At 48.6% G+C, this 23,739-nt stretch overlaps 1 protein-coding gene across 1 annotated transcript in view; it reads left to right on the top strand.

The window, feature by feature from the left end:
• The window catches only part of ACOX2 (acyl-CoA oxidase 2), a 235,665-nt gene extending 213,380 nt beyond the window's left edge, over positions 1–22,285 (top strand). Inside the window, exons 12-14 of the mRNA XM_063940885.1 lie at positions 20,542–20,759; positions 20,923–21,055; positions 21,788–22,285. Of these exons, the coding sequence (XP_063796955.1) occupies positions 20,542–20,759; positions 20,923–21,055; positions 21,788–21,850 (414 nt within the window). The 3' untranslated portion in view covers positions 21,851–22,285. The remainder of the gene's footprint in view (positions 1–20,541; positions 20,760–20,922; positions 21,056–21,787) is intronic.
• Positions 22,286–23,739: the final 1,454 nt, after the last annotated feature.

The following is a 23,739-nucleotide window of genomic DNA, read 5'->3' as shown; positions in this document are numbered from 1 at the left end:
ATAATTTTTTTCACAGGTACCCCGTGAAGTCTACATGGAGAAGTGGACCGAGCCTCGTGTGAACATAGGTAAGTATGTGTGTATGTAGGTGAGCATGTATGTAATAAAGTTTTACTGTCACGGTGTGTGTGTCCTGTTTTTTTGGGGGTATTTTTTTGTAGTAGTAATACAGGTACCAGCGGGCCCGTTTGTCCACCACATGCTGGTACTTGTGGTTCTCCAAGTACCAGCTTGCGGGGGAGGCTTGCTGGGACTTTTAGTACTGCTACAAAAAACAATATTCTTATTTTTTCGCAAGGCTGTCAGCCCCCCATCCACCGCCCTTGGATGGGGGGACAGCCTCGGGCTTCAACCCTGGCCCTCGGGTGGCTGGAAGGGGGGGACCCCTTGATTTAAGGGGTCCCCACTCCTCCAGGGTACCACGCCCAGGGGTGACTAGTTAGTGATTTAATGCCAGGGCCGCAGGGACCTATATAAAAGTGTCCCCCGGCTGTGGCATTATCTCTCTGACTAGTGGAGCCCGGTGCTGGTACCAAAAATACGGGGGACCCCTACGCTTTTTGTCCCCTTTATTTCTCTGACGTCCTAAGTGGATGCTGGGACTCCGTAAGGACCATGGGGAATAGCGGCTCCGCAGGAGACTGGGCACAACTAAAGAAAGCTTTAGGACTACCTGGTGTGCACTGGCTCCTCCCACTATGACCCTCCTCCAGACCTCAGTTAGAATCTTGTGCCCGGCTGAGCTGGATGCACACTAGGGGCTCTCCTGAGCTCCTAGAAAGAAAGTATATTTAGGTTTTTTATTTTACAGTGAGATCTGCTGGCAACAGACTCACTGCAGCGAGGGACTAAGGGGAGAAGAAGCGAACCTACCTAACTGGTGGTAGCTTGGGCTTCTTAGGCTACTGGACACCATTAGCTCCAGAGGGATCGACCGCAGGACCCGACCTTGATGTTCGGTCCCGGAGCCGCGCCGCCGGCCCCCTTACAGAGCCAGAAGCAAGAAGTGTTCCTGAAAATCGGCGGCAGAAGACTTCTGTCTTCAACAAGGTAGCGCACAGCACTGCAGCTGTGCGCCATTGCTCCTCATGCACACCTCACACTCCGGTCACTGATGGGTGCAGGGCGCTGGGGGGGGGGGGGGGGCGCCCTGAGGGCAATATAAACACTTTGGCTGGCAAATCATCACAATATATAGTCCCAGGGCTATATATGTGATAAATTACCCCTGCCAGAATCCATGAAAAAAGCGGGAGAAAAGTCAGCCGAAAAAGGGGCGGGGCTATCTCCCTCAGCACACTGGCGCCATTTTTTCTTCACAGTGCAGCTGGAAGACAGCTCCCCAGGCTCTCCCCTGTAGTTTTCAGGCTCAAAGGGTTAAAAAGAGAGGGGGGGGGGCACCAAATTTAGGCGCAATATGTGTATACAAGCAGCTATTGGGGGAAAAATCACTCAGTTATAGTGTTAATCCCTGCATTATATAGCGCTCTGGTATGTGCTGGCATACTCTCTCTCTGTCTCCCCAAAGGACTTTGTGGGGTCCTGTCCTCAGTCAGAGCATTCCCTGTGTGTGTGCGGTGTGTCGGTATGGCTGTGTCGACATGTTGGATGAGGAAGGTTACGTGGAGGCGGAGCAGAGGCCGATAAATGGGATGTCGCCCCCTGTGGGGCCGACACCAGAGTGGATGGATAGGTGGAAGGTATTAACCGACAATGTGAACTCCTTACATAAAAGGCTGGATGACGTAACAGCTGTGGGACAGGCGGCTTCTCAGCCCGCGCCTGCCCAGGCGTCTCAAAGGCCATCAGGGGCTCAAGAAACGCCCGTTACCTCAGATGGCAGACACAGATGTCGACACGGAGTCTGACTCCAGTGTCGACGAGGTTGAGATATATACACAATCCACTAGGAACATCCGTTGCATGATCTCGGCAATGAAAAATGTGTTACACATTTCTGACATTAACCCAAGTACCACATAAAAAGGGGTTTTATGTTTGGGGAGAAAAAGCAGCCAGTGTTTTGTTCCCCCATCAGATGAGTGAATGAAGCGTGGGTTCCCCCGATAAGAAACTGGTAATTTCTAAAAAGTTACTGCTGGCGTACCCTTTCCCGCCAGAGGATAGGTCACGTTGGGAGATATCCCCTAGGGTGGATAAGGCGCTCACACGTTTGTCAAAAAAGGTGGCACTGCCGTCTTAGGATACGGCCACTTTGAAGGAGCCTGCTGATAAAAAGCAGGAGGTTATCCTGAAGTCTGTATATACACACTCAGGTACTATACTGAGACCTGCAATTGCCTCAGCATGAATAGTGCTGCTGCAGCGTGGTCTGATACCCTGTCAGATAATATTAATACCCTAGACAGGGATAATATTTTGCTAACATAGAGCATTTTAAAGACGTCGTCTTATATATGAGGGATGCACAGAGGGATATTTGCCGGCTGGCATCCAGAATTAATGCAATGTCCATTCTGCCAGGAGGGTATTAGAGACCCGGTAGTGGACAGGTGATGCTGACTTTAAAAGGCACATGGAGATTCTGCCTTATAAGGGTGAGGAATTGTTTGGGGATGGTCTCTGGGACCTCGTATCCACAGCAACAGCTGGGAAGAAAAAAAAAATTTACCTCAGGTTTCCTCACAGCCTAAGAAAGCACCGTATTTTCAGGTACAGTCCTTTCGGCTTCAGAAAAGCAAGCGGGTCAAAGGCGCTTCCTTTCTGCACAGAGACAAGGGAAGAAGGAAAAAGCTGCACCAGACAGCCAGTTCCCAGGATCAAAAATCTTCCCCCGCTTCCTCTGAGTCCACCGCATGACGCTGGGGCTCCACAGGTGGAGACAGGTGCGGTGGGGGCGCGTCTCGGGAACTTCAGGGACCAGTGGGCTTGCCCTCAGGTGGATCCCTAGGTTCTGCAAGTAGTATCACAGGAATACAAGCTGGAGTTCGAGGCGACTCCCACTCGCCGTTACCTCACATCAGCCTTGCCTGCTGCCCTCGGAGAAAGGGAGGTAGTACTGGCGGCAATTCACAAGCTGTACTTTCAGCAGGTGAAATCAAAGTACCCCTCCTTCAACAAGGCCGGGGTTACTATTCCAAAATGTTTGTGGTACCGAAACCAGACGGTTCGGTGAGACCCATTCTAAAATTGAAATCCTTGAACACTTATATACGGTGGTTCAAGTTCAAAATGGAATCGCTCAGGGCGATTATTGCAAGCCTGGAGAATTTCATGGTATCACTGGACATCAAGGATGCTTACCTGCATGTCCCTATTTACCCTCACCAGGATTGTCATTACCAATTCCAGACGTTGCCGTTGGTCTGTCCCCGGCACCGAGGGTATTTACCAAGGTAATGGCCAAAATAATTATCCCGTACTTGGACGATCTCCTTATAAAGGCGAGGTCCAGGGAGCAGTTGTTCGTCGGAGTAGCACTATCTCGGGAAGTGCTACAACAGCACGGCTGGATTCTGAATATTCCAAAGTCGCAGCTGGTTACTACGACGCGTCTACTGTTCCTGGGTATGGTTCTGGACACAGAACAAGAGAAAAAGGGTTTCTCCCGGAGGAGAAGTCCAAGGAATTGTCGTCTCTAGACAGAGACCTCCTAATACAAATACAGGTGTCGGTGCATCAATGCACGCGAGCCCTGGGAAAGATGGTAGCTTCTTACGAAGAAATTCCATTCGCCAGGTCCCATGCAAGGATCTTCCAGTGGGATCTGTTGGACAAGTGGTCCGGGTCGCATCTTCAGATGCATCGGCGGATAACCCTGTCTCCAAGGGCCAGGGTGTCGCTGTTGTGGTGGCTGCAGAGTGCTCATCTTCTAGAGGGCCACAGATTCGGCATACAGGACTGGGTCCTGGTGACCACGGATGCCAGCCTTCGAGGCTGGGGGACAGTCACACAGGGAAGAAACTTCCAAGGACTATGGACAAGTCAGGAGCTGGAACTAAGGGCCAGTTACAATGCCCTAAGTCAGGCTAGACCCCTGCTTCAACACCGGCCGGTGCTGATCCAGTCAGACAACATCACGGCGGTCGCTCATGTAAACGACAGGGCGGCACAAGAAGCAGGATGGCGATGGCAGAAGCCACAAGGATTCTCCGATGGGCGGAAAATCATGTGTTAGCACTGTCAGCAGTGTTCATTCCCGGAGTGGATAACTGGGAAGCAGACTTTCTCAGCAGACACGACCTCCACCCGGGAGAGTGGGGACTTCATCCAGAAGTCTTCCAAATGATTGTACACCGTTGGGAAAGGCCACAGGTGGACATGATGGCGTCCTGCCTCAACAAAAAGCTAAAAAGATATTGCGTCATGTCAAGGGACCCTCAGGCGATAGCTGTGGACGCTCTGGTAACACCGTGGGTGTACCAGTCGGTGTATGTGTTCCCTTCTCTGCCTCTCATACCCAGGGTAATGAGAATAATAAGAAGGAGAGGAGTAAGAACTATACTCATTGTTCCGGATTGGCCAAGAAGAGTTTGGTACCCAGAACTCCAAGAAATGATCTCAGAGGACCCATGGCCTCTGCCGCTCAGACAGGACCTGCTGCAGCAGGGGGCCTGTCTGTTCCAAGACGTACCGCGGCTGCGTTTGACGGCATGGCGGTTGAACGCCGGATCCTGAAGGAAAAGGGCATTCCGGAGGAAGTTATTCCTACGCTAATTAAAGCTAGGAAAGAAGTGAACGCAAACCATTATCACCGCATATGGCGGAAATATGTTGCGTGCTGTGAGGCCAGGAAGGCCCCAACGGAGGAATTTCAGCTAGGTCGATTTCTGCACTTCCTACAGTCAGGGGTGACTATGGGCCTAAAATTGGGTTCCATTAAGGTCCAGATTTCGGCTCTATCGATTTTCTTCCAAAATAGAACTGACTTCACTGCCTGAAGTTCAGACTTTTGTTAAGGGAGTGCTGCATAGTCAGCCCCGTTTGTGCCTCCAGTGGCACAGTGGGATCTCAACGTGGTGTTGGATTTCCTGAAGTCGCATTGGGTTGAGCCACTTAAATCCGTGGATCTAAAATACCTCACGTGGAAAGTGGTCATGCTGTTGGCCTTGGCGTCGGCCAGGCGTGTATCAGAATTAGCGGCTTTATCATGCAACAGCCCTTATCTAATTTTTTTATATGGATAGGGCGGAATTGAGGACTCGTTCCCAATTCCTTCCTAAGGTGGTATCAGTTTTTCATGTGAACCAACCTATTGTGGTGCCTGCGGCTACTTGGGACTTGGAGGATTCCAAGTTACTGGACGTAGTCAGGGCCCTGAAAAATATATGTTTCCAGGACGGCTGGAGTCAGGAAAACTGACTCGCTATTTATCCTGTATGCACCCAACAAGCTGGGTGCTCCTGCTTCTAAGCAGACTATTGCTCGCTGGATCTGTAGCACGATTCAACTTGCACATTCTGCGGCTGGACTGCCGCATCCTAAATCAGTAAAAGCCCATTCCACGAGGAAAGGGGCTCTTCTTGGGCGGCTGCCCGAGGGGTCTCGGCTTTACAAATTTGCCGAGCTGTTACTTGGTCGGGTTCAAACACTTTTGCAAGAGTCTACAAGTTTGATACCCTGGCTGAGGAGGACCTAGAGTTTGCTCATTCGGTGCTGCAGAGTCATCCGCACTCTCCCGCCCGTTTGGGAGCTTTGGTATAATCCCCATGGTCCTTACGGAGTCCCAGCATCCACTTAGGACGTCAGAGAAAATAAGATTTTACTCACCGGTAAATCTATTTCTCGTAGTCCGTAGTGGATGCTGGGCGCCCATCCCAAGTGCGGATTGTCTGCAATACTTGTATATAGTTATTGCCTAACTAAAGGGTTATTGTTGAGCCATCTGTTGAGAGGCTCAGTTATATTTCATACTGTTAACTGGGTATAGTATCACGAGTTATACGGTGTGATTGGTGTGGCTGGTATGAGTCTTACCCGGGATTCAAAATCCTTCCTTATTGTGTCAGCTCTTCCGGGCACAGTATCCTAACTGAGGTCTGGAGGAGGGTCATAGTGGGAGGAGCCAGTGCACACCAGGTAGTCCTAAAGCTTTCTTTAGTTGTGCCCAGTCTCCTGCGGAGCCGCTATTCCCCATGGTCCTTACGGAGTCCCAGCATCCACTACGGACTACGAGAAATAGATTTACCGGTGAGTAAAATCTTATTTTTTTGCACCAGGACCAGGCGCAGAGCCCTGTGCTGGTTGATCAAATATGGGGGAACCCCTGTCATTTTCCCCCCCATATTTTTTCAACCAGGACCGGCTCAAAGAGCCCGAGGCTGGTTTTGCTTAGGAGGGGGGACCCCACTCATTTTTATTTTTAACACTTTAATTTTTTTTTAAAGGTGCACAATGAAGCCCTGCACAGATCTCACAGATCCGGCCGAGATTCATTGTGTTAATGTCGGCAGTGTTTTACTATTCACTCCCGTAAAACACTGCCTGAAAATACGAATGACATCGACATCGGAAAACTCGAAAATGCAGAATACGACAGCATAGTAAATGAGTCGTAAAAAATTCAAAAAGTTGCAATTTCACACATTCGATGTCATTCGCGTTTGAACTTTAACCTCATTCAGTAAATTACGAATTTTAGTAAATATACCCCCATGTCTTATAAAAAGTCTGCAACAGCGATTGCCTTTAAAGCTGTAATGCTACTTGGCAAACAAAATGTACAGTATAATGTTACAGGTAGCGCAGTGTTCAGTTGTTTTGGCGTTTGACTTCTTTTCATTTTCACCAAAACAACCAAAAGCTGGCCACACATCTAAAGGTTATCTTTCCAACTAGCCAACTAGTTGGCTGATTGGAACGATCATGCATGAAAGCAAGTGACAATCGTCCGATTGCTCCCAAATACCAGAAAATGGATGAAAATGTTCGTTCAGATTAGTTGGTTAAAACAAACAGATTTAACCAACTTGTCTGAAGAACTATTTTCACCATTGTCCGGCATTTGGCTGCAAACATTTAATTGCCTTTTGCTCACATACATTACCATAACTGGTTGGAAAGAGAATTTTTAGATGAGTGATCAGCGCTACAGTCCAGGTTTTTCAGATATCCATGCTTGAGCACAGGTTCTAAAGAACCAGGACAATGACTCGTCCATCTGGTCTGCACACGTGATGTCACACGCAGCTGCTCCGATAAAAAAAAACGGTGACGGACCGCCTGCCAGCACAACCATACTGAGCGGCCCCTCGGCATGTGAGGAGATGGACACAGATCTTGGCGCGGGAAACAAGATCTGTGCCCATCTCTGAATAACCCCCCAAATCAGTATAGGTTGCAAAAATGCACCTTGGCTTCAGATGCATTTTGCAATTCTGTTTGGCCCAATTCTGAATAAGCCCCACAATACGGACTCTGCCTAAAGTGCCCATTAGAGAACTTTGTGTCATAATTTAGAAATACTGTACAGGAAATGAAAAATAGGATTTTGGTTACCTACCGGTAAATTCTTTTCTCGTAATCCGTAGAGGATGTTGGGGTCCACATTAGTACCATGGGGTATAGACGGGTCCACCAGGAGCCATTGGCACTTTAAGAGTTTGAGAGTTTGGGCTGGCTCCTCCCTCTATGCCCCTCCTACCAGACTCAGTCTAGAAACTGTGCCCGAGGAGACGGACATCTTTAAGAGAAGGATTTAACACAGATATTGGCGAGATTCATACCAGCTCACACATAGAAGGCAAACCAAGCTAACTAGCTTGAAAACCTCAGCAACTGCTGAAACATTACTTACCAAGTAACAATACAGTACTAAACCAAGCTGTACTGAACCATAAAACGGGTGCAGGAAACGAAGCGTTGGGCAGGCACCCAGCATCCTCTACGGACTACGAGAAAAGGAGTTACCGGTAGGTAACCAAAATCCTATTTTCTCTTACGTCCTAGAGGATGCTGGGGTCCACAATAGTACCATGGGGATGTACCAAAGCTCCCAGAACGGGAGGGTGAGCGCGGACGCTCCTGCAAAACTGATTGATGATCTGAAGTTCAGTCAGAGGCCAAAGTATCGAACTTGTAAAACTTTGCAAACGTGTTCGACCCAGACCAAGTTGCAGCTCGGCCAAGTTGCAATGCCGAGACACCCCGGGCAGCCGCCCAGGAAGACCCCACCTTACGAGTAGAGTGGGCCTTAACAGATTTTGAACACAGCAAACCTGCCGTAGAATAAGGGTGCTGGATAGTGAACCTAGGGGGTAATTCCAAGTTGATCGCAGCAGGATTTTTGATAGCAACTGGGCAAAACCATGTGCACTGCATGGGAGGCAGATATAACATGTGCAGAGAGAGTTAGATTTGGGTGTGGTGTGTTCAATCTGCAATCTAATTTGCAGTGTAAAGATAAATATTAATAAGTATTTACCCTGCACAGAAACAATATAACCCACCCAAATCTATCTCTTTCTGCACATGTTATATCTGCCTCCCCTGCAGTGCACATGGTTTTGCCCAGTTGCTATCAAAAATCCTGCTGCGATCAACTTTGAATTACCCCGCTAATACAGTGAGAGATCGTCTGCTTAGAAGCAAGACACCCAATTTTCTTGGGATCATATAGGACAAACAGAGAGTCCGATTTTCTGTGACGAGAAGTTCTCCTCACATATATCTTCAGAGCCCTCACAACATCCAAGGACTTTGATGTCATTGAGGAGTCAGTAGCCACTGGCACCACAATAGGTTGGTTGATATGAAATGCCGACACAACCTTCGGAAGAAACTGCTGATGTGTCCGGAGCTCAGCTCTATCTTCGTGGAAGATCAAGTAAGGGCTTTTACAGGATAGAGCCCCCAATTCGGACACACGTCTAGCAGAAGCTAAGGCCAACAACGTGACAGCCTTCCATGTAAGAAATTTGACCTCAACCTCCTGTAGAGACTCAAACCAATCCGACTGGAGGAACTGCAACACCACGTTAAGGCCCCACGGCGCCGTAGGCGGTACAAAGGGAGGTTGGATGTGCAGAACTCCCTTCAAAAAAGTCTGAACCTCAGGGAGGGTAGCCAATTGGCCGGCTTCCAGACTTGACCACCTTCCTTTGAATGTTGCTCCTTGAGTGATTGCTCCCCAGCCCTGAAGGCTCGCATCTGTGGTTAGAAGGACCCATTCCTGAATCCCGAACCTGCGGCCCTCAAGAAAGTGAGGCAATTGCAACCACCAAAGGAGCGAAATTCTGGCCTTCGGCGACAGACGTATTCTCTGGTGCATGTGGATATGAGATCCTGACCACTTGTCCAGGAGATCCAGTTGGAAGGCCCGAGCATGGAACTTTCCATACTGGAGAGCCTTGTAAGAGGCCACCATCTTTCCCAACAGGCGAATGCATTGATGAACCGACACCCGGGCTGGCTTCAGGACATCCCGGACCATTGCTTGTATCACCAACGCCTTTGCCTGCGGAAGAAACACCCTTTTTGCACTTCTGTGTCTAGGATCATTCCCAGAAAGGACAACCTCTGGGTTGGTTCCAAATGTGACTTCGGAAGGTTCAGAATCCAACCGTGGATTTTGAGGAGGTGGGTTGTACGAACAATAGACTGCAGCAGCTTCTCCTTGGACGATGCCTTTATCAGCAGATCGTCTAGATATGGAATTATGTTCACCCCTTGTTTGCAGAGGAGAACCATCAACTCTGCCATCACCTTGGTAAACACCCTCGGTGCTGTGGAGAGGCCGAATGTCAGGGCCTGGAACTGGAAATGACAGTCCAGTAATGCGAAACGGAGATAAGCCTGATGCGGGAGCCAGATCGGAATGTGGAGGTACGCATCCTTGATATCCAGGGATACCAGGAATTCCCCCTCTTCCAGACCTGATATCACCGCCCTGAGAGACTCCATCTTGAACTTGAACTCCTTTAGAAAGGGGTTCAATGATTTTAGGTTCAGAATGGGCCTGACCGAACCATCCGGTTTCGGTACCACGGAAAGGTTTGAATAGTAACCTGTGCCTCCACCAACTTCTGGACAGCTTCTTGCAGGACAGTGCTGTCTGCCAGCAGAGCTGGCAAGCCTGATTTGAAAAAAGGATGAGGAGGGAGACTTTGAAATACCAGCCTGTATCCCTGGGATACAATATCTATCACCGAGGGATCCAGGCCGGACGATACCCAGACGTGAATGAATTGTCTGAGTCTCGCACCCACTGGCCCCACCTCCAGGCTGTGCAGTCCACCGTCATGCGGAGGACATTGGCGTACCCGAAGCTGGCTTTTGTTCCTGGGAACCTGCAGCAGCAGGTTTCTTGGACTTAACTCGACCTCCCCTAAAGAAGGTATTGGACGGTCTGGCCATTCTAGGCTTGTTAGGCCGAAAGGACTGTGTTGCTGATGAAGAAAAGGATTTCTTCGGAGCAGGTGCAGCTGAGGGAAAAAACAGAGACTTACCCACTGTAGCCCTGGATATCCACGCGTCTAAATCTTCCCCAAAGAGAGCCTGACCTGTATAGGGTAGGGACTCCACACTCTTTCTGTATTCCGCGTCGGCCGACCACTGGCGCTGCCGCAGTCCCCGACGAGCCGAAACAGACATGTAAGACATTCCCGCAGCCATGGAACCGAGGTCTTTCATGGATTCTACCATAAGACCTGCTGAATCGTGAATGTTGTGTAAAAATAATTCAACATCACTCTTATCCATCGTATCCAAATCCTCTAGTAAGGTAGCTGACCATTATCAGTCTTTCGATCAGTCATCTCCTTTAAGGCGGTAGATCCTGGAACAGGTAAAACCACCTTCTTTGAGAGTCTGGACAAAGATGTGTCAACAATCGGCGGGTTTTCCCATTTTTTCCTATCCTCCTCAGGGAAAGGAAACGCCATCTGTACCCTTTTAGGGATCTGGAATTTTGTCTCCGAGTTTTCCCATGCTTTTTCAAATATAGCATTCAATTCCTTTGACGCAGGGAAGGTTAGCGAGGCTTTTTTATTTTCAGTGAAAAAGCCTCCTCAACCTGCTCAGGTGTGGTATCATTAATATTCAACACATCCCTGATAGCCTTTATCATCAATTGCACCCCTTTTGCAAGTGATGCAGACCCCCGCAACACATCCCCATCACCGTCTGTGGTGTCAGAATCGGTATCCATGTCATCCTGTGTGACATGCACAAGCGCACGTTTGTGGGGGTATATAGCGGAGCGTCCTGAGGTACCAGAAACCGGCCATACTGCCATAGAGTTCTGTAATACCTGGGTTGCAGATTCATTACTTGCAACCCTATCTGAAATCTGAGAAATCCAAGATTTGATAGAGGAAAACCACTCAGGTTCCCTTGCTGGTATCTGTGCTAAACCAGTGCTATCCTGATTACATGGAATGGGATCATCCTGGGAGGACAAGTCCTCCGCAGCATATGACACAGTGTCCATGGACATAGCTAAAGGAGACCACCAAACACTCCACACACACACACAGGGGAGACAGTCCCCCCCCCCCCCCCCCAAGAATGGCAAGAGAGACACAGAGATTGAAGCCAACCCACACACAGTGCTTTTTTACCAAAGGGAGACCCCTTTTCAGCGCTGACTGTGTACCTTAATAGGATACACAGTCGTATTGCAGCCTCCCTCCCCTTCTACAACCCCCTGGTACTGTTTAGATAGCTGGAGTTGCTGTGGAGGGACCTGATTCTCCTTGTCAGCGCTGTGCAGGCAGGAAAATGGCGCTAAATGCTGCTGAGTCCGCTCTAAGGAGAAGCTCCACCCCCAAAATGGCGCTGTCTTCCCGCTCTTCATCAGATTATACTGGCCTGAGGATTTAGTGCTGGCTGAGATCCGGAACCCCGACAGGCTTCTGGACCAGTGTATGGTCTCGCGCTGGCCTAGGGCGCCCCTCATGTACCGCTGAGCCATCTCCGGAGCGCAGTTAAAACTGCGCTCCTACCCTGATGCCGCCATCTTCACACTGAGCCCCCGCTAGGGAAGTCAGTGTCTCACTGGCCACCGATTCTTCAGCTCTGCAAGGGGGTGGCGGCATGCTGCTGGGGCGAGCGGTCCCCTGTGGCGGAGAACGATCAGACCCCTCTGGAGCTCAGTGTCCAGTCAGCGAAGACAGTGGGTCAGACGCCAAAGGGCGGACACTGCTCCTCCCCTCAGTCCCTCACTGCAGGGAGGATGTTGCCAGCAGCCTCCCTGTAAAATAATAAACTCAAAAAAAATTGTGACCGGCTCCTCTGGGCACATTTTCTAAACTGAGTCTGATAGGAGGGGCATAGAGGGAGGAGCCAGCCCACACTCTCAAACTCTTAAAGTGCCAATGGCTCCTGGTGGACCAGTCTATACCCCATGGTACTAATGTGGACCCCAGCATCCTCTAGGACGTAAGAGAAATAACATTTTCTGCTCCGGGGTACACTGGGCTCCACAAGGATTAATATTGGGGTGTAGAGTAGGATCTTGATCTGAGGCACCAACAGGCTCAAAGCTTTTGACTGTTCCCAAGATGCACAGCGTCGCCTCCTCTATAACCCCGCCTCCATGCACAGGAGCTCAGTTTGTAAGCTGGTTCCATGCAGTAAGCAGGCACTTAACAGGAGGGCTGCCTCAGGCAGCCTATTGATAGCTTTATTTGAAAGAGAAGAACTGAAGATTCTTCTGAAGACTACAAGGGCTGCAGCAGGCAAAGTCTCATAGACTTTTCTGTCTGCAGCTCCGTCACCCCCAGCGGCGCTGTATACTCCCGCGCCCTGGTTGCCGGGTCACTGCAGCGGAGGCTCCGGTTCCTTCAAACGGTCAGTCACACACACGCCGCCATCCTCCCGGATCGTGGGGCCGCAGGTACGGGGGTGGTAAGAGGCTTCTGTGCCCGCACTTTACTGCGATCCAGCGCGGCCGTAGGAGGTGGGCCGCGCGCGCTGGCGTGGACACTGATTACTGGGCAGCCGCTCCACTAACCACCAGGGACAATTAAGAGGCACTGGTCTGTTTTTTTTTTTTATTGTATAAACCCCGCTTTTCACTGCCCGCAGCACCCGGTGGGGAGCAGGCCGGACCTGTGGTCCCTCCCCCCAGCCCCAGGGCGCCATTTCTGCAAATGTTCCCGCCCTGGAGCTGCATTTCTCTCCTTCACTCCCGACCAGCGGCCATCACAGATTGAGCTGAGCTGTTCCTGGGACTGCTGGGGCAAATCCTCCTCTGTAGAACCGCCTGATTGCCAGTGCTGTGCTTCATACAGAACACTTAAGTATTCTACCTGTCACTGGGACAGTATTAGTTAAGAAAGAGTGCATACATTCAGGGTTGTGTGGTACAAACACCCTGTGATATACATCCAGTATCTGCTCTGCTTTGTTATATCTATTGTTAACACATATACAGATGGGTCCACGGTTATCTTGACTGGTTTTCTGCACCTATGCACAACATGACTTATTAGCATAAACCCTTCATCTATTGTTCTCAAGGGAATTAAGGGGGTAATTCCAAGTTGATCGCAGCAGGATTTTTGTTAGCAATTGGGCAAAACCATGCGCACTGCAGGGGAGGCAGATATAACATGTGCAGAGAGAGTTAGATTTGGGTGGGGTGTGTTCAATCTGCAATCTAATTTGCAGTGTAAAAATAAAGCAGCCAATATTTACCCTGCACAGAAATAAAATAACCCACCCAAATCTAACTCTTTCTGCACCCTGTGCTGGAATTTTCTTGCCAGATCTGGGACTACTGCACTCGTCGCTTTCACCTGCTGTCATCCCCCTCTTCGCTTACCCCTTTATGGGATAACCCTTCTTTCGCCCCGGGTCATTCTCTGACTCACTCTCGTCCATGGTCGGAAAGGAATATCCGCTTTGTTCTGGATGTACTGTCCGAGGGTGCCTGCGCACCTTTATCGGCTGTCATGTCAAAATATAATTTCTCGGAAGCGAACCCTTTTACCTATTTCCAGATAAGACACTTTGTCTCTTCTCTATCGAATTCTTCCCTGTTCCAACCTTTATCCACTCTGGAGTCTTATTGCTATCATAAACTACTTGCTCGAGGAATCATTTCCCTACTATACTCCCTTCTTCAGGTTTGGGGTCAGTTGACGACCCCGGCTTTTGTACTCCAGTGGGAACGGGATCTAGGACCGCTGCCTGCTGACCATGATTGGTCAGATGTCTTCACTGCTGCCGCAAAATCCTCCATCTCAACCCTAGTAAAGGAAAACACCTACAAGATATTATATAGGTGGTATTTTGTCCCCTCTAGACTCCACAAAATGTTTCCTTCCTCTTCGCCCACATGCTGGAGAGGCTGCGGCGGCCATGGCTCTTTCCTCCACATCTGGTGGACGTGCCCTAAGATCATGCTATTTTGGGACTCAGTCGCACGCCTGATGAGTACAGTGCTCTATACCCAGATATCTAAAGACCCTTGGTCTTTTCTGCTGGGCCTCCCCATTGTTAACACACCTCCAAACACCGGTAAACTACTAACACAGATCTTAAATGCTGCCTGATGCTCAATTGCCCTCCACTGGAAACAGAGTAAGCTATTAAGTAGGTCATTGATAAAGTATGGTACTTCGCAAGCATGGAAAAAATCACTGCATACCTCCATAACAGATCTTTCCAGTTTCTTCTGATTTGGGAATTATGGTTCGACTCTCAAGCTCCCGCACGTAGAATACGCTCCCCTGAGGGTTCTGTGGCTCTCCTACTATGATTTTTGTAATCTCCTAACCTATCGCGTAGACATATGACCATCCCTAATATTACCTTTTCGTGTACCTCAAGTATTACCTTCTATCTTGCACTAGCTCTCCGAGCGGTATTTGCAGCATAAAGAGGCGCACTGGCGGTTCCTCCAACTCTGTTTTTTCTCCCTCTACTCTATACCTTCCCCGTCTTTCCCTTCTCTTCTTTTCTCTTCTCTTGCTTTTTCTTTATCTTTCCTTTCTTTACTGGTACAGTCACGAGATTAATTCTTGGTTCCCATTTAATCGGATTGCTTCTGTTACTCCCGATGTATATCTTACCTTTATTTCTCGAATTATCAATGTAATGTTTTTTATTAAGGAAACCCCATGACCTTTTTCTTAAGGTTATATTTCTGCTCTAGGTATAATGTTTTATAAATATGCTCTCCCCACGTGTTGTGGGGGGTTACTGTAATCCTTTATAACCTGAAAATTAAATAAACAATTAAAAAAAAATATCTATCTCTTTCTGCACGTTATATCTGCCTCCCCTGCAGTGCACATGATTTTGCCCAATTGCTATCAAAAATCCTGCTGCGATCAACTTGGAATTACCCCCTAAGTCCGACTGGCCAGTCTCAGTTAATCCTATTAAAGGTCAAGATAAATGTGGACCCATCTGTAGCCATACTGAGTATTACTTTGTATTGCTAGTCCAGTGCAGTTTTATGGTGCATAATTTCTGCATGGTACGATTGTGACTATATATGTGTGTGTGCATGTAGCTGCTGCGTGGTTGCCTTATTACAGGGTATTTCACTCAGTGGGCTACTCCTATATTGCTATACCTGAGGGGGCTAAGTGTATCAGGTTTCTTTCTGTTTAATATAGGATTCTATCACAAGATATACTTGCTGTGTATTTTTACTTGTGATTTATAGTCGCCATATAGTTTATATCTCTTGAACTCCCGGTCTGTGTTGTCATAGGCACACTTCACCGAGTGTTCTTGCTAGGTATATTGCTGCTACACCTTGTACCAAGTTGCCCGATATTGTGCACACTGTTATGTCTGCTACACGTGGCAACGACGCTGGGGCTTCTCCCACATTGCGTGGTAGTGAGGCCGCGGACGTAATGGAGGATAATATGGCAGCTGAGAGTTCAGGGGGTTCCTTACCCCCCAGTGGGTCGGTAGCACCTGGGGCATCACAGGACCCACCTTGGGCTACATTTTCCACATTGTTAATCACGCTTGTAACTAAATTGGCACCCCCTGTGGGACCACCTGTGCCACTGCAGCAGTTTATGGTCCCTGCTATTAATCCGCCATGGGCAGCTCAAATCTCCACTCAGTTACAGCATCTGAACCGGTCCCTGACTAAATCTAAGTGTCACTCTCGCCCGCCTAAGACTAAGTCGTCTTCTAAACGGGCCATTACCTCCTCCCAATCCACTGCTATTCCAGACACGTCCTCTGACGAGGATGGTGCATATACTGATCCCACAGACACTGACACAGATGTTTCTGATGGGGAAGGGAAGTCATTGGTGGATGTCCCGGATTTGATTGAGGCAATCAGGCTCATTCTTCAGGTGCCTGAGGCTGTCTCTAAGAAACCGGATAGGTTTAAACGTAGGAAGGTGATTTAAACAAGTTTTACCTCATTCTGAACACCTAGTTGACATACATCAGGAATCCTGGGAAAATCCGGGGACAAAATTCACACCGAATAAGAGACTGTTGGCTCCCTATCCTCTCTCTGCGGAGACATGTAAGAATTGGGAAACTCCTCCACCAGTAGATTCTCATGTGGCGCGTATGGTAGTTTCCTCTGCTCTGCCAGTAACTACCATCACCTCTCTGATGGAACCGACGGATAGACGTGTGTAGGGTTGTTTGAAAGCGATTTACACCCTAACAGGGGCTGTGCATAGGCCAACCATTGCAGCAACTTGGGCTGCTGAAGCTGTTGAGGCGTGGGCTCAGGAGCTAGAGGCGGAGCTGCCTTCTAATGCATCTGAGCATGTTCGACAATGTCTCTCATATATTACCACAGTTTCTCTGTAGCTTAAGGAGGCGGCCTCCGATGCCGGGGTGCTGGCGGCCAAGGCTGCTACTACGTCCGTCTTGGCCATACGTATCCTTTGGTTGAGATCCTGGTCGGTGGATATGGATTCCAAGAAAACCCTGGAGGTGCTTCCTTCCAAGGGAGACATTCTCTTTGGAGAAGACCTCAATAAGATTGTGGCTGATCTGGCTACTGCTAAAACAGCTTGCCTACCTAGTACGGCTCCTTCCGCACAGAAGGCTAAAAGTACTTTTCCTCGGCACTTTCGTCCTCCAGGAAAAGCAAAAGGTCAGGCGTACCCAAAGCAAGCTCGTGCTTCCAGACCTGCCAAGCCCAGACTGAAGCGTACCTGGGCCTCCCGTCTGCCAGCTTCCAAAACTGACAAGCCTGCCGCATGATGGGGCGGGCCTCCCCCTGGGGGATCCTAGGGTGGGGGCCGACTTCTAGGTTTTGCCCAGGAATGGTTGAAGACGACTTCAGATACCTGGGTGAGGGAAGTCGTCGCTCAAGGTTACGCCATACCCTTCAAGAATCGTCCCCCTCATCTATTTTTCCTGACAGGTGTGCCTCTGGATCTGGCAAAAGCAAACACTTTGCACTCGGTGGTACATTCCCTCCTGACCACAGGAGTGGTAGTACAGGTGCCTCTGGCTCAGAGAGGCAAGGGGTACTATTCACTGCTGTTCCTAGTCCCGAAACCAAACGGGTCCTCGCGGCCCATTCTCAATCTGAAGTCCTTGAACAAGCATGTGCGGACCTCAAAGTTTCATATGGAAACGCTGCGCTCTATTGTTCTGGCCTTGGAGCCTGGGGACTATATGGTCTCCCAGGACATACAGGATGCCTGCCCCCATATTCTTATTGCGGTATCTCATCAGCAGTACCTGAGGTTTGCGGTGGGCAACCTTCATTTCCAATTTCGGGTGTTACTCTTTGGTTTGACAACGGCTCCCCAAGTTTTCACCAAAGTTATGGCGGTCATGACGGCTACACTCCGCTGTCAAGGGGTCAGGATCCTACCGTACTTGGATGATTTGTTGATCTTGGCAAATTCCCCAGAACTTCTCCTATGTCATCTCGATCTGACGGTCCAGTGCATGAAAGCCCACGGGTGTCTGATCAACTGGAAGAAGTCCTCCCTGGTTCTTGCTCGGAGCATGTTACATCTGGGAGCGTTATTGGACAACCAACGGTTGTTCCTGTCTCATGAGAAAGTCCTGAAGCTTCAGCACTGGATTCAATACTTCCTATCTCGTCCACAAGTGTCGATACATTCGACAATGCAAGTGCTGGGTCTCATGGTGTTGGCTTTCGACATGGTGGAGAATGCTCAATTCTACTCTTGCCCTCTGCAGAAATTAATTCTGACCAAGTGGGATGGCCTGCCTCACCAGATCAGATCTCATTGTCTCCAGAGGACCGCCTGTCACTGAGCTGGTGGCTTCAGGACCAGCAATTGAGCAGGGGCCATCCCTTCTGGATATCCAGCTGGGTCCTTCTGACGACGGATGCCAGTCTGAGAGGTTGGGGTGCGGTGTTGGAACAACACTCTCTTCAAGGTCGGTGGACCAAGGAGGAGTCTCTGCTCCCGATCAATATTTTGGAACTGCAGGCAGTGTTCAATGCATTGACAATGGCCCAGCATCTAATACAGAACAAACCTGTCCAAGTTCAGTCGGACAACGCCACCACGGTGGCGTACATAAATCATCATGGTGGAACTCGAAGCTGCATGGCACTGAGGGAAGTATCACAGATTCTTCAGTGGGTGGAGTGCCATCTATCGGCCATATCCGCAGTGTTCATTCCAGGTGTCCTGAACTCAGTCATCAGGACGTACACGCCGGAGAGTGGAGCCTCCATCCGGAGGTGTTTCAACTTCTCGTGGACACGTGGCGCCTTCCAGATGTGGATCTGATGGCGTCTCGACACAATCACAAGGTTCCGGTATTCGGAGCAAGGACAAGGGTTCCTCAAGCTGCGTTCGTGGACACTCTGGCAATTCCATGGAACTTTCAGCTACCGTATGTGTTCCCTCCGGTGTCACTCTTGCCCAGAGTAATACGGAAGTTCAAGCAAGAAGGAGGAAACCTGCTTCTGGTCGCTCCAGCGTGGCCCAGACGGCACTGGTTCTCCAATCTACTGGGTCTCTCATGGGATCGTCCCCTTCTACTTCCACAACGACCAGGTCTCCTCATTCAGGGCCCTTGTGTTTACCAGGATTTGGCCCGTCTGGCTTTGACGGCATGGCTCTTGAAGCTTCCGTCCTGAGGGCCAAGGGTTTTTCTGATGCGGTCGTTCAAAGTATGTTGAAGGCCCGTAAGCCGGCTTCTGCTCGGATCTACCATAGGGTCTGGAATGCTTTACTTGGTGTGCGTCTCACAATCATGACGTTTTCAAGTTTAGTACAGCCAAACTATTGGCCTTTCTACAACAGGGCCTGGACTTAGGCCTGCGTCTGGCCTCCCTCAAGGTTCACATCTCTGCCTTGTCGGTTTGGTTTCAGAGAAAAATTGCTACCCTACCTGATGTCCATACATTCACTCAGGGTGTGTTGCGGATTCAGCCTCCTTATGTGCCACCCGTGGCCCCTTGGTACTTGTCGGTGGTTTTGGAGACCTTGCAAGAGTCTCCGTTTGAGCCTCTTGCATCTGCTGACCTTAAGTGGCTTTCCCTTAAGGTCCTTTTCTTGCTGGCGATGGCTTCAGCTAGAAGGGTATCGGACTTGGGTGCCTTATCCTGTAAGTTTCCCTATTTGATTTTTCACCGTGACCGGGCGGTTCTTAGAATGCGGCCAGGTTATTTACCTAAGGTGGTGTCTTCCTTCCACCTTAACCAGGAGATTGTGGTTCCGGCCTTTAATTCTCCTGGATTGTCTTCCAAAGAACGGTCTTTGGATGTGGTACGGGCTCTCCGTATCTATGTGAAGAGAACTTCCTCCATTAGGAAATCTGATTCTCTTTTTGTACTGTTTGGTTTTCACAAACGTGGCTGGCCTGCTTCCAAGCAGACTTTGGCCAGATGGATTAGAATGGTGATTGCACATGCTTATGTACAGGCTGGTCGTCCGGTTCCTGCTACCATTAAAGCCCATTCTACTCGGTCGGTTGGACCTTCATGGGCGGCCCACTGTGGATGCGACACTTGAACAATTGTGCAAGGCGGCAATGTGGTCCTCCGGAAACACGTTTATAAGGTTCTATGCCTTCAATACCGCCGCTTCCCAGGATGTTCCTTTGGATGCTGGGTTCTTGTGCCCGCTACAGTGCGTCCCCTCCCATAAGGAACTGCTTTAGGACATCCCCGATGTTAATCCTTGTGGAGCCCAGTGTACCCCACAGTAGAAAACGAGATTTATGGTAAGAACTTACCGTTGTTAAATCTCTTTCTGCGAGGTACACTGGGCTCCACAAGGCACCACCCTGACGCACTTAGCTTCTTTGGGTTGGTATTGGCATAGCTGCTGACACCCTCTCCTGTGGTGAGTGTGTGGTGTAATTGGATACGAGCGATTGTCATCTCTGGTACCTGCTACTGCATTGGTCTGGTTAACGAAACTGAGCTCCTGTGCACGGAGGCGGGGTTATAGAGGAGGCGGCGCTGTGCATCTTGGGAACAGTCAAAAGCTTTGAGCCTGTTGGTGCCTCGGATCAAGATCCTACTCTACACCCCGATGTTAATCCTTGTGGAGCCCAGTGTACCTCGCAGAAAGAGATCTAACAACGGTAAGTTCTTACCATAAATCTTGTTATACAAATAAATGTATAAAGGCTTAAAACTAAACAAGCATTTGAAAAACATCAATTTGAATGCGACTTCTTTATGCCTAGGCTCATATACACTACTTAACGGTGAAGGTGTTCATCTCTTCACTCAATTCACTGTCAAACCAGCCTGAAATCAAGACTGTTCTGAAGCGGCTCTGTGACTTGTATGCATTGCATGGGATATTTACAAGTGCCGGTGATTTCCTGCAACATGGTTACTTGTCAGGGAAACAGCTGGACATGGTCACTACGGCCTACTTGGGCCTCTTAGCCGAGATCCGGTGAGTAACCGCACTACTGTACTTAGAGATTTACACTGATTGCCACATCAAGCAGAATAAAGAGAATGATTAGAACATTTGGCTTCAGTATATTAGGACCAGGAATCGGAGTGATTCAGGGTTGTGCTCTGGACTGACAAAAACCTTTTACTCCTCTTTGCAGGAAAGATGCAGTTCTACTAGTGGATGCCTTTGATTACACAGATTATGAGTTATTATCGGCCCTTGGGAGCTATGACGGGAATGTGTATCATAATCTGCTTGAGTGGGCTCGGAAGAACCCGGAGAGCAAGAAGGTAAGGCCCAGCTGTGGTACTGAAATGGGGTGTTGCAGTAAGTTACTTGTCTACAGTACCTTCTACTGTATACTGCTCCTATTGGCTAGAGCATACTAGCCGCTTACTGTATGTCTTGACCAACAGTGTGCTCAGACAATTGTATGGTGTCATTCTCACAGTTGACCTGTCGGGGCATCAAAATGAAACTGAGGGTATTTATAAGAAAACAAACTTATCACTAATAACCAGACATTAAATGAAATCAACACTAACCCTGTTGTTATGATCACATAACACATATATCTGGGTTTTGTACTGTAAAGATTTAGGGGCCTACTTACTAAGCCTTGGAGGGAGATAAAGTGGATGGAGATAAAGTACCAGCCAATCAGCTCCTAACTGCCATGTTACAGGCTGTTTGAAAAATGGCAGTTAGGAGCTGATTGGCTGGTGCTTTATCTCCACTTTAGCTCTCTTCAGGGCTTAGTAAATAGACCCCATAGTGATAAGAAACATCAAACTCATACTGTACATGCAGAAAGGAGAATAGAGATCATTTCATGCTGTACCTCAGTATTGCCACTTGTTCTTTCCTTTAGTTTCAGGACATAAAATGGCTTCTTATGCTTTCTTAAGCCAACAGGTCCACTTTAAATGCCTTGTTTCAGTAAACCATACTTAAATGATATACAGTAAGAAGAAAATAAATGACTGTGTACATATGAGATAGTTTTTCTATTTGTTTCTTAGGTGAGCCCCGTGTATGAGAATTACCTGAAGCCATATTTGCAGAGCAATCAATCAAAATTATGAAGAGAGATCCCATTGAAGATCAGGATTCCTGAAGTTAATGGGGTTTTAAATAGGTCTTATGTTTTATCTGTATATACAGCATGTTTTATCTGTATATACAGTATATCTTTCCCTGTCTGGCTCCTGCTGTCCTCTATTGTGGTGTCTAATCCACAGGTAATATCATTTGCTTCAGAATTGTACAGATAAAGTAATATCCTACATACCTAGATTTTTCTAATGTTGGTGCCCCCAACATTCATGAATGGCACATTTACAACCTGATCACACTAAATGTAAAGCAATCATTTGCTCAATGACCAGAACAGTTTGCCCACGGGAAACTGAGACTGTTCCATGAGAATTGGGACACTACGGGATTATGCATCTAATGACCAATGTTGATTGATCTTCAAAGTTAAATATTTTAAACAATAAAGATTAATGTCGTCTTCACACTGCTCTAAGTGGGTTTATTTTTTAACATTGTGGGGTAAATTTACTAAAGCTTCTGAAACAGAGAATTGATGATGTTGCCGACAGCAACCAATCAGATGCAGTCTATAATTTTCTCAAGGGCTTCCCTGCCGTCCCCACACCGAAGTTCAGGTTGCGCCATCCTGAGAATGCGAGCCTGAACTCCATGGAGAAGCAGAAAGCAGAGCTTTCTGTTCCTTCATGAATCGCACTCACCATACAAAAGTATGGTGATGTGATTCAGGCACGGAGCGGGAAGTCAGGGACTTCACGGTAACCTGCTCCATGAATAACAGGAAGCAGAGAAAAGCCCTGTTCAACGCAAAATAGGGCTTTTCTCTGCTTTATGAATAGACCCCAAACAGTGATAAATGACTAGCCAATCAGCTCCTGTCATTTTTTTCAGGGAGGTATGATTACTGGATATTACCTTGACGTGAGATAGGTTTCCACATCCACAATAGTGAGATTTGGAGATGGGCTGAAGGTAGCCCTGTAAATGCTGATGATATATTATATATACAGTGATACATAATCATAGTTCCTGCTGGCCCACTGCCACCAGTGATACATGGACTGGTGTTGAACCTCTTGCTATTAACCAGGAGCTTACTCTCCAATGTTTGGCCAAGACAAAACAGCCATAGGTTACACTGTTATCGCGACACATATGGATTCCCTCACGAACATTGTGAATGAAGGTGTAGATGAGACTTGTTAGTAGATAAGACTGTAAGTACTTGTGGTAAATAGGGGTGGTCTTCAGGTTGCCGGCAGCCGGGCTCCCGGCGACCACCATACCGGCGCCGGAATCCCGACCGCCGACATATTTTCTCCCTCTTGGGAGTCCACGACCCCACCTGAAGGGAAGATACGCACACCACCGTGCCCTGCCCGCAAGGGGCTCATTTGCGCTCGCCCAGCTGTCGGTATGCCGGTGGTCGGGATTCCGGCGCCGGTATGCCGGTCGCCGGGACCCCAACTGCCGGCAAACCATACTACACCCGGTAAATAGATATCAGTTAAAGGCAGTCTTTGTGCAGTGTAATATTGTGCCTACCTTACATTCAAACGGAAGTATCGGTTCTGAGGATACCCCTATAAGTGAGCAATTGGCTTTGCTTGGTTCAGACAGATCTGCTGCCACAAAGTGACAGTCCCAGCGTGTGGCCATTAGCAGCCTTGCACCATCTGCCCTGTGCACGGTTAGCTGTAGACTATGCAGGCTGGGACTTGGGTTTCTGCCCACCCCCACAGCAATACTACTAATTAACATTAGGCATTTTTCTCTTACGCCTTAGGGGATACAGGGAATCCATTTAGTACCATGGGTATAGATGGGTCCACTAGGAGTCACAGGCACTTTAAGAAATTGATAGTGTGCGCTGGCTTCTCCCTCTATGCCCCTCCTACCAGAATCAGTTTAGAAACTG

Source organism: Pseudophryne corroboree, chromosome 9 (genome assembly GCF_028390025.1).
Source record: "Pseudophryne corroboree isolate aPseCor3 chromosome 9, aPseCor3.hap2, whole genome shotgun sequence".
In the NCBI taxonomy this organism is placed as follows: Eukaryota; Metazoa; Chordata; class Amphibia; order Anura; family Myobatrachidae; genus Pseudophryne; species Pseudophryne corroboree.
The sequence above is the reverse complement of the archived record's forward strand: the minus strand, read 5'-3'. Positions and strand labels throughout refer to the sequence as shown.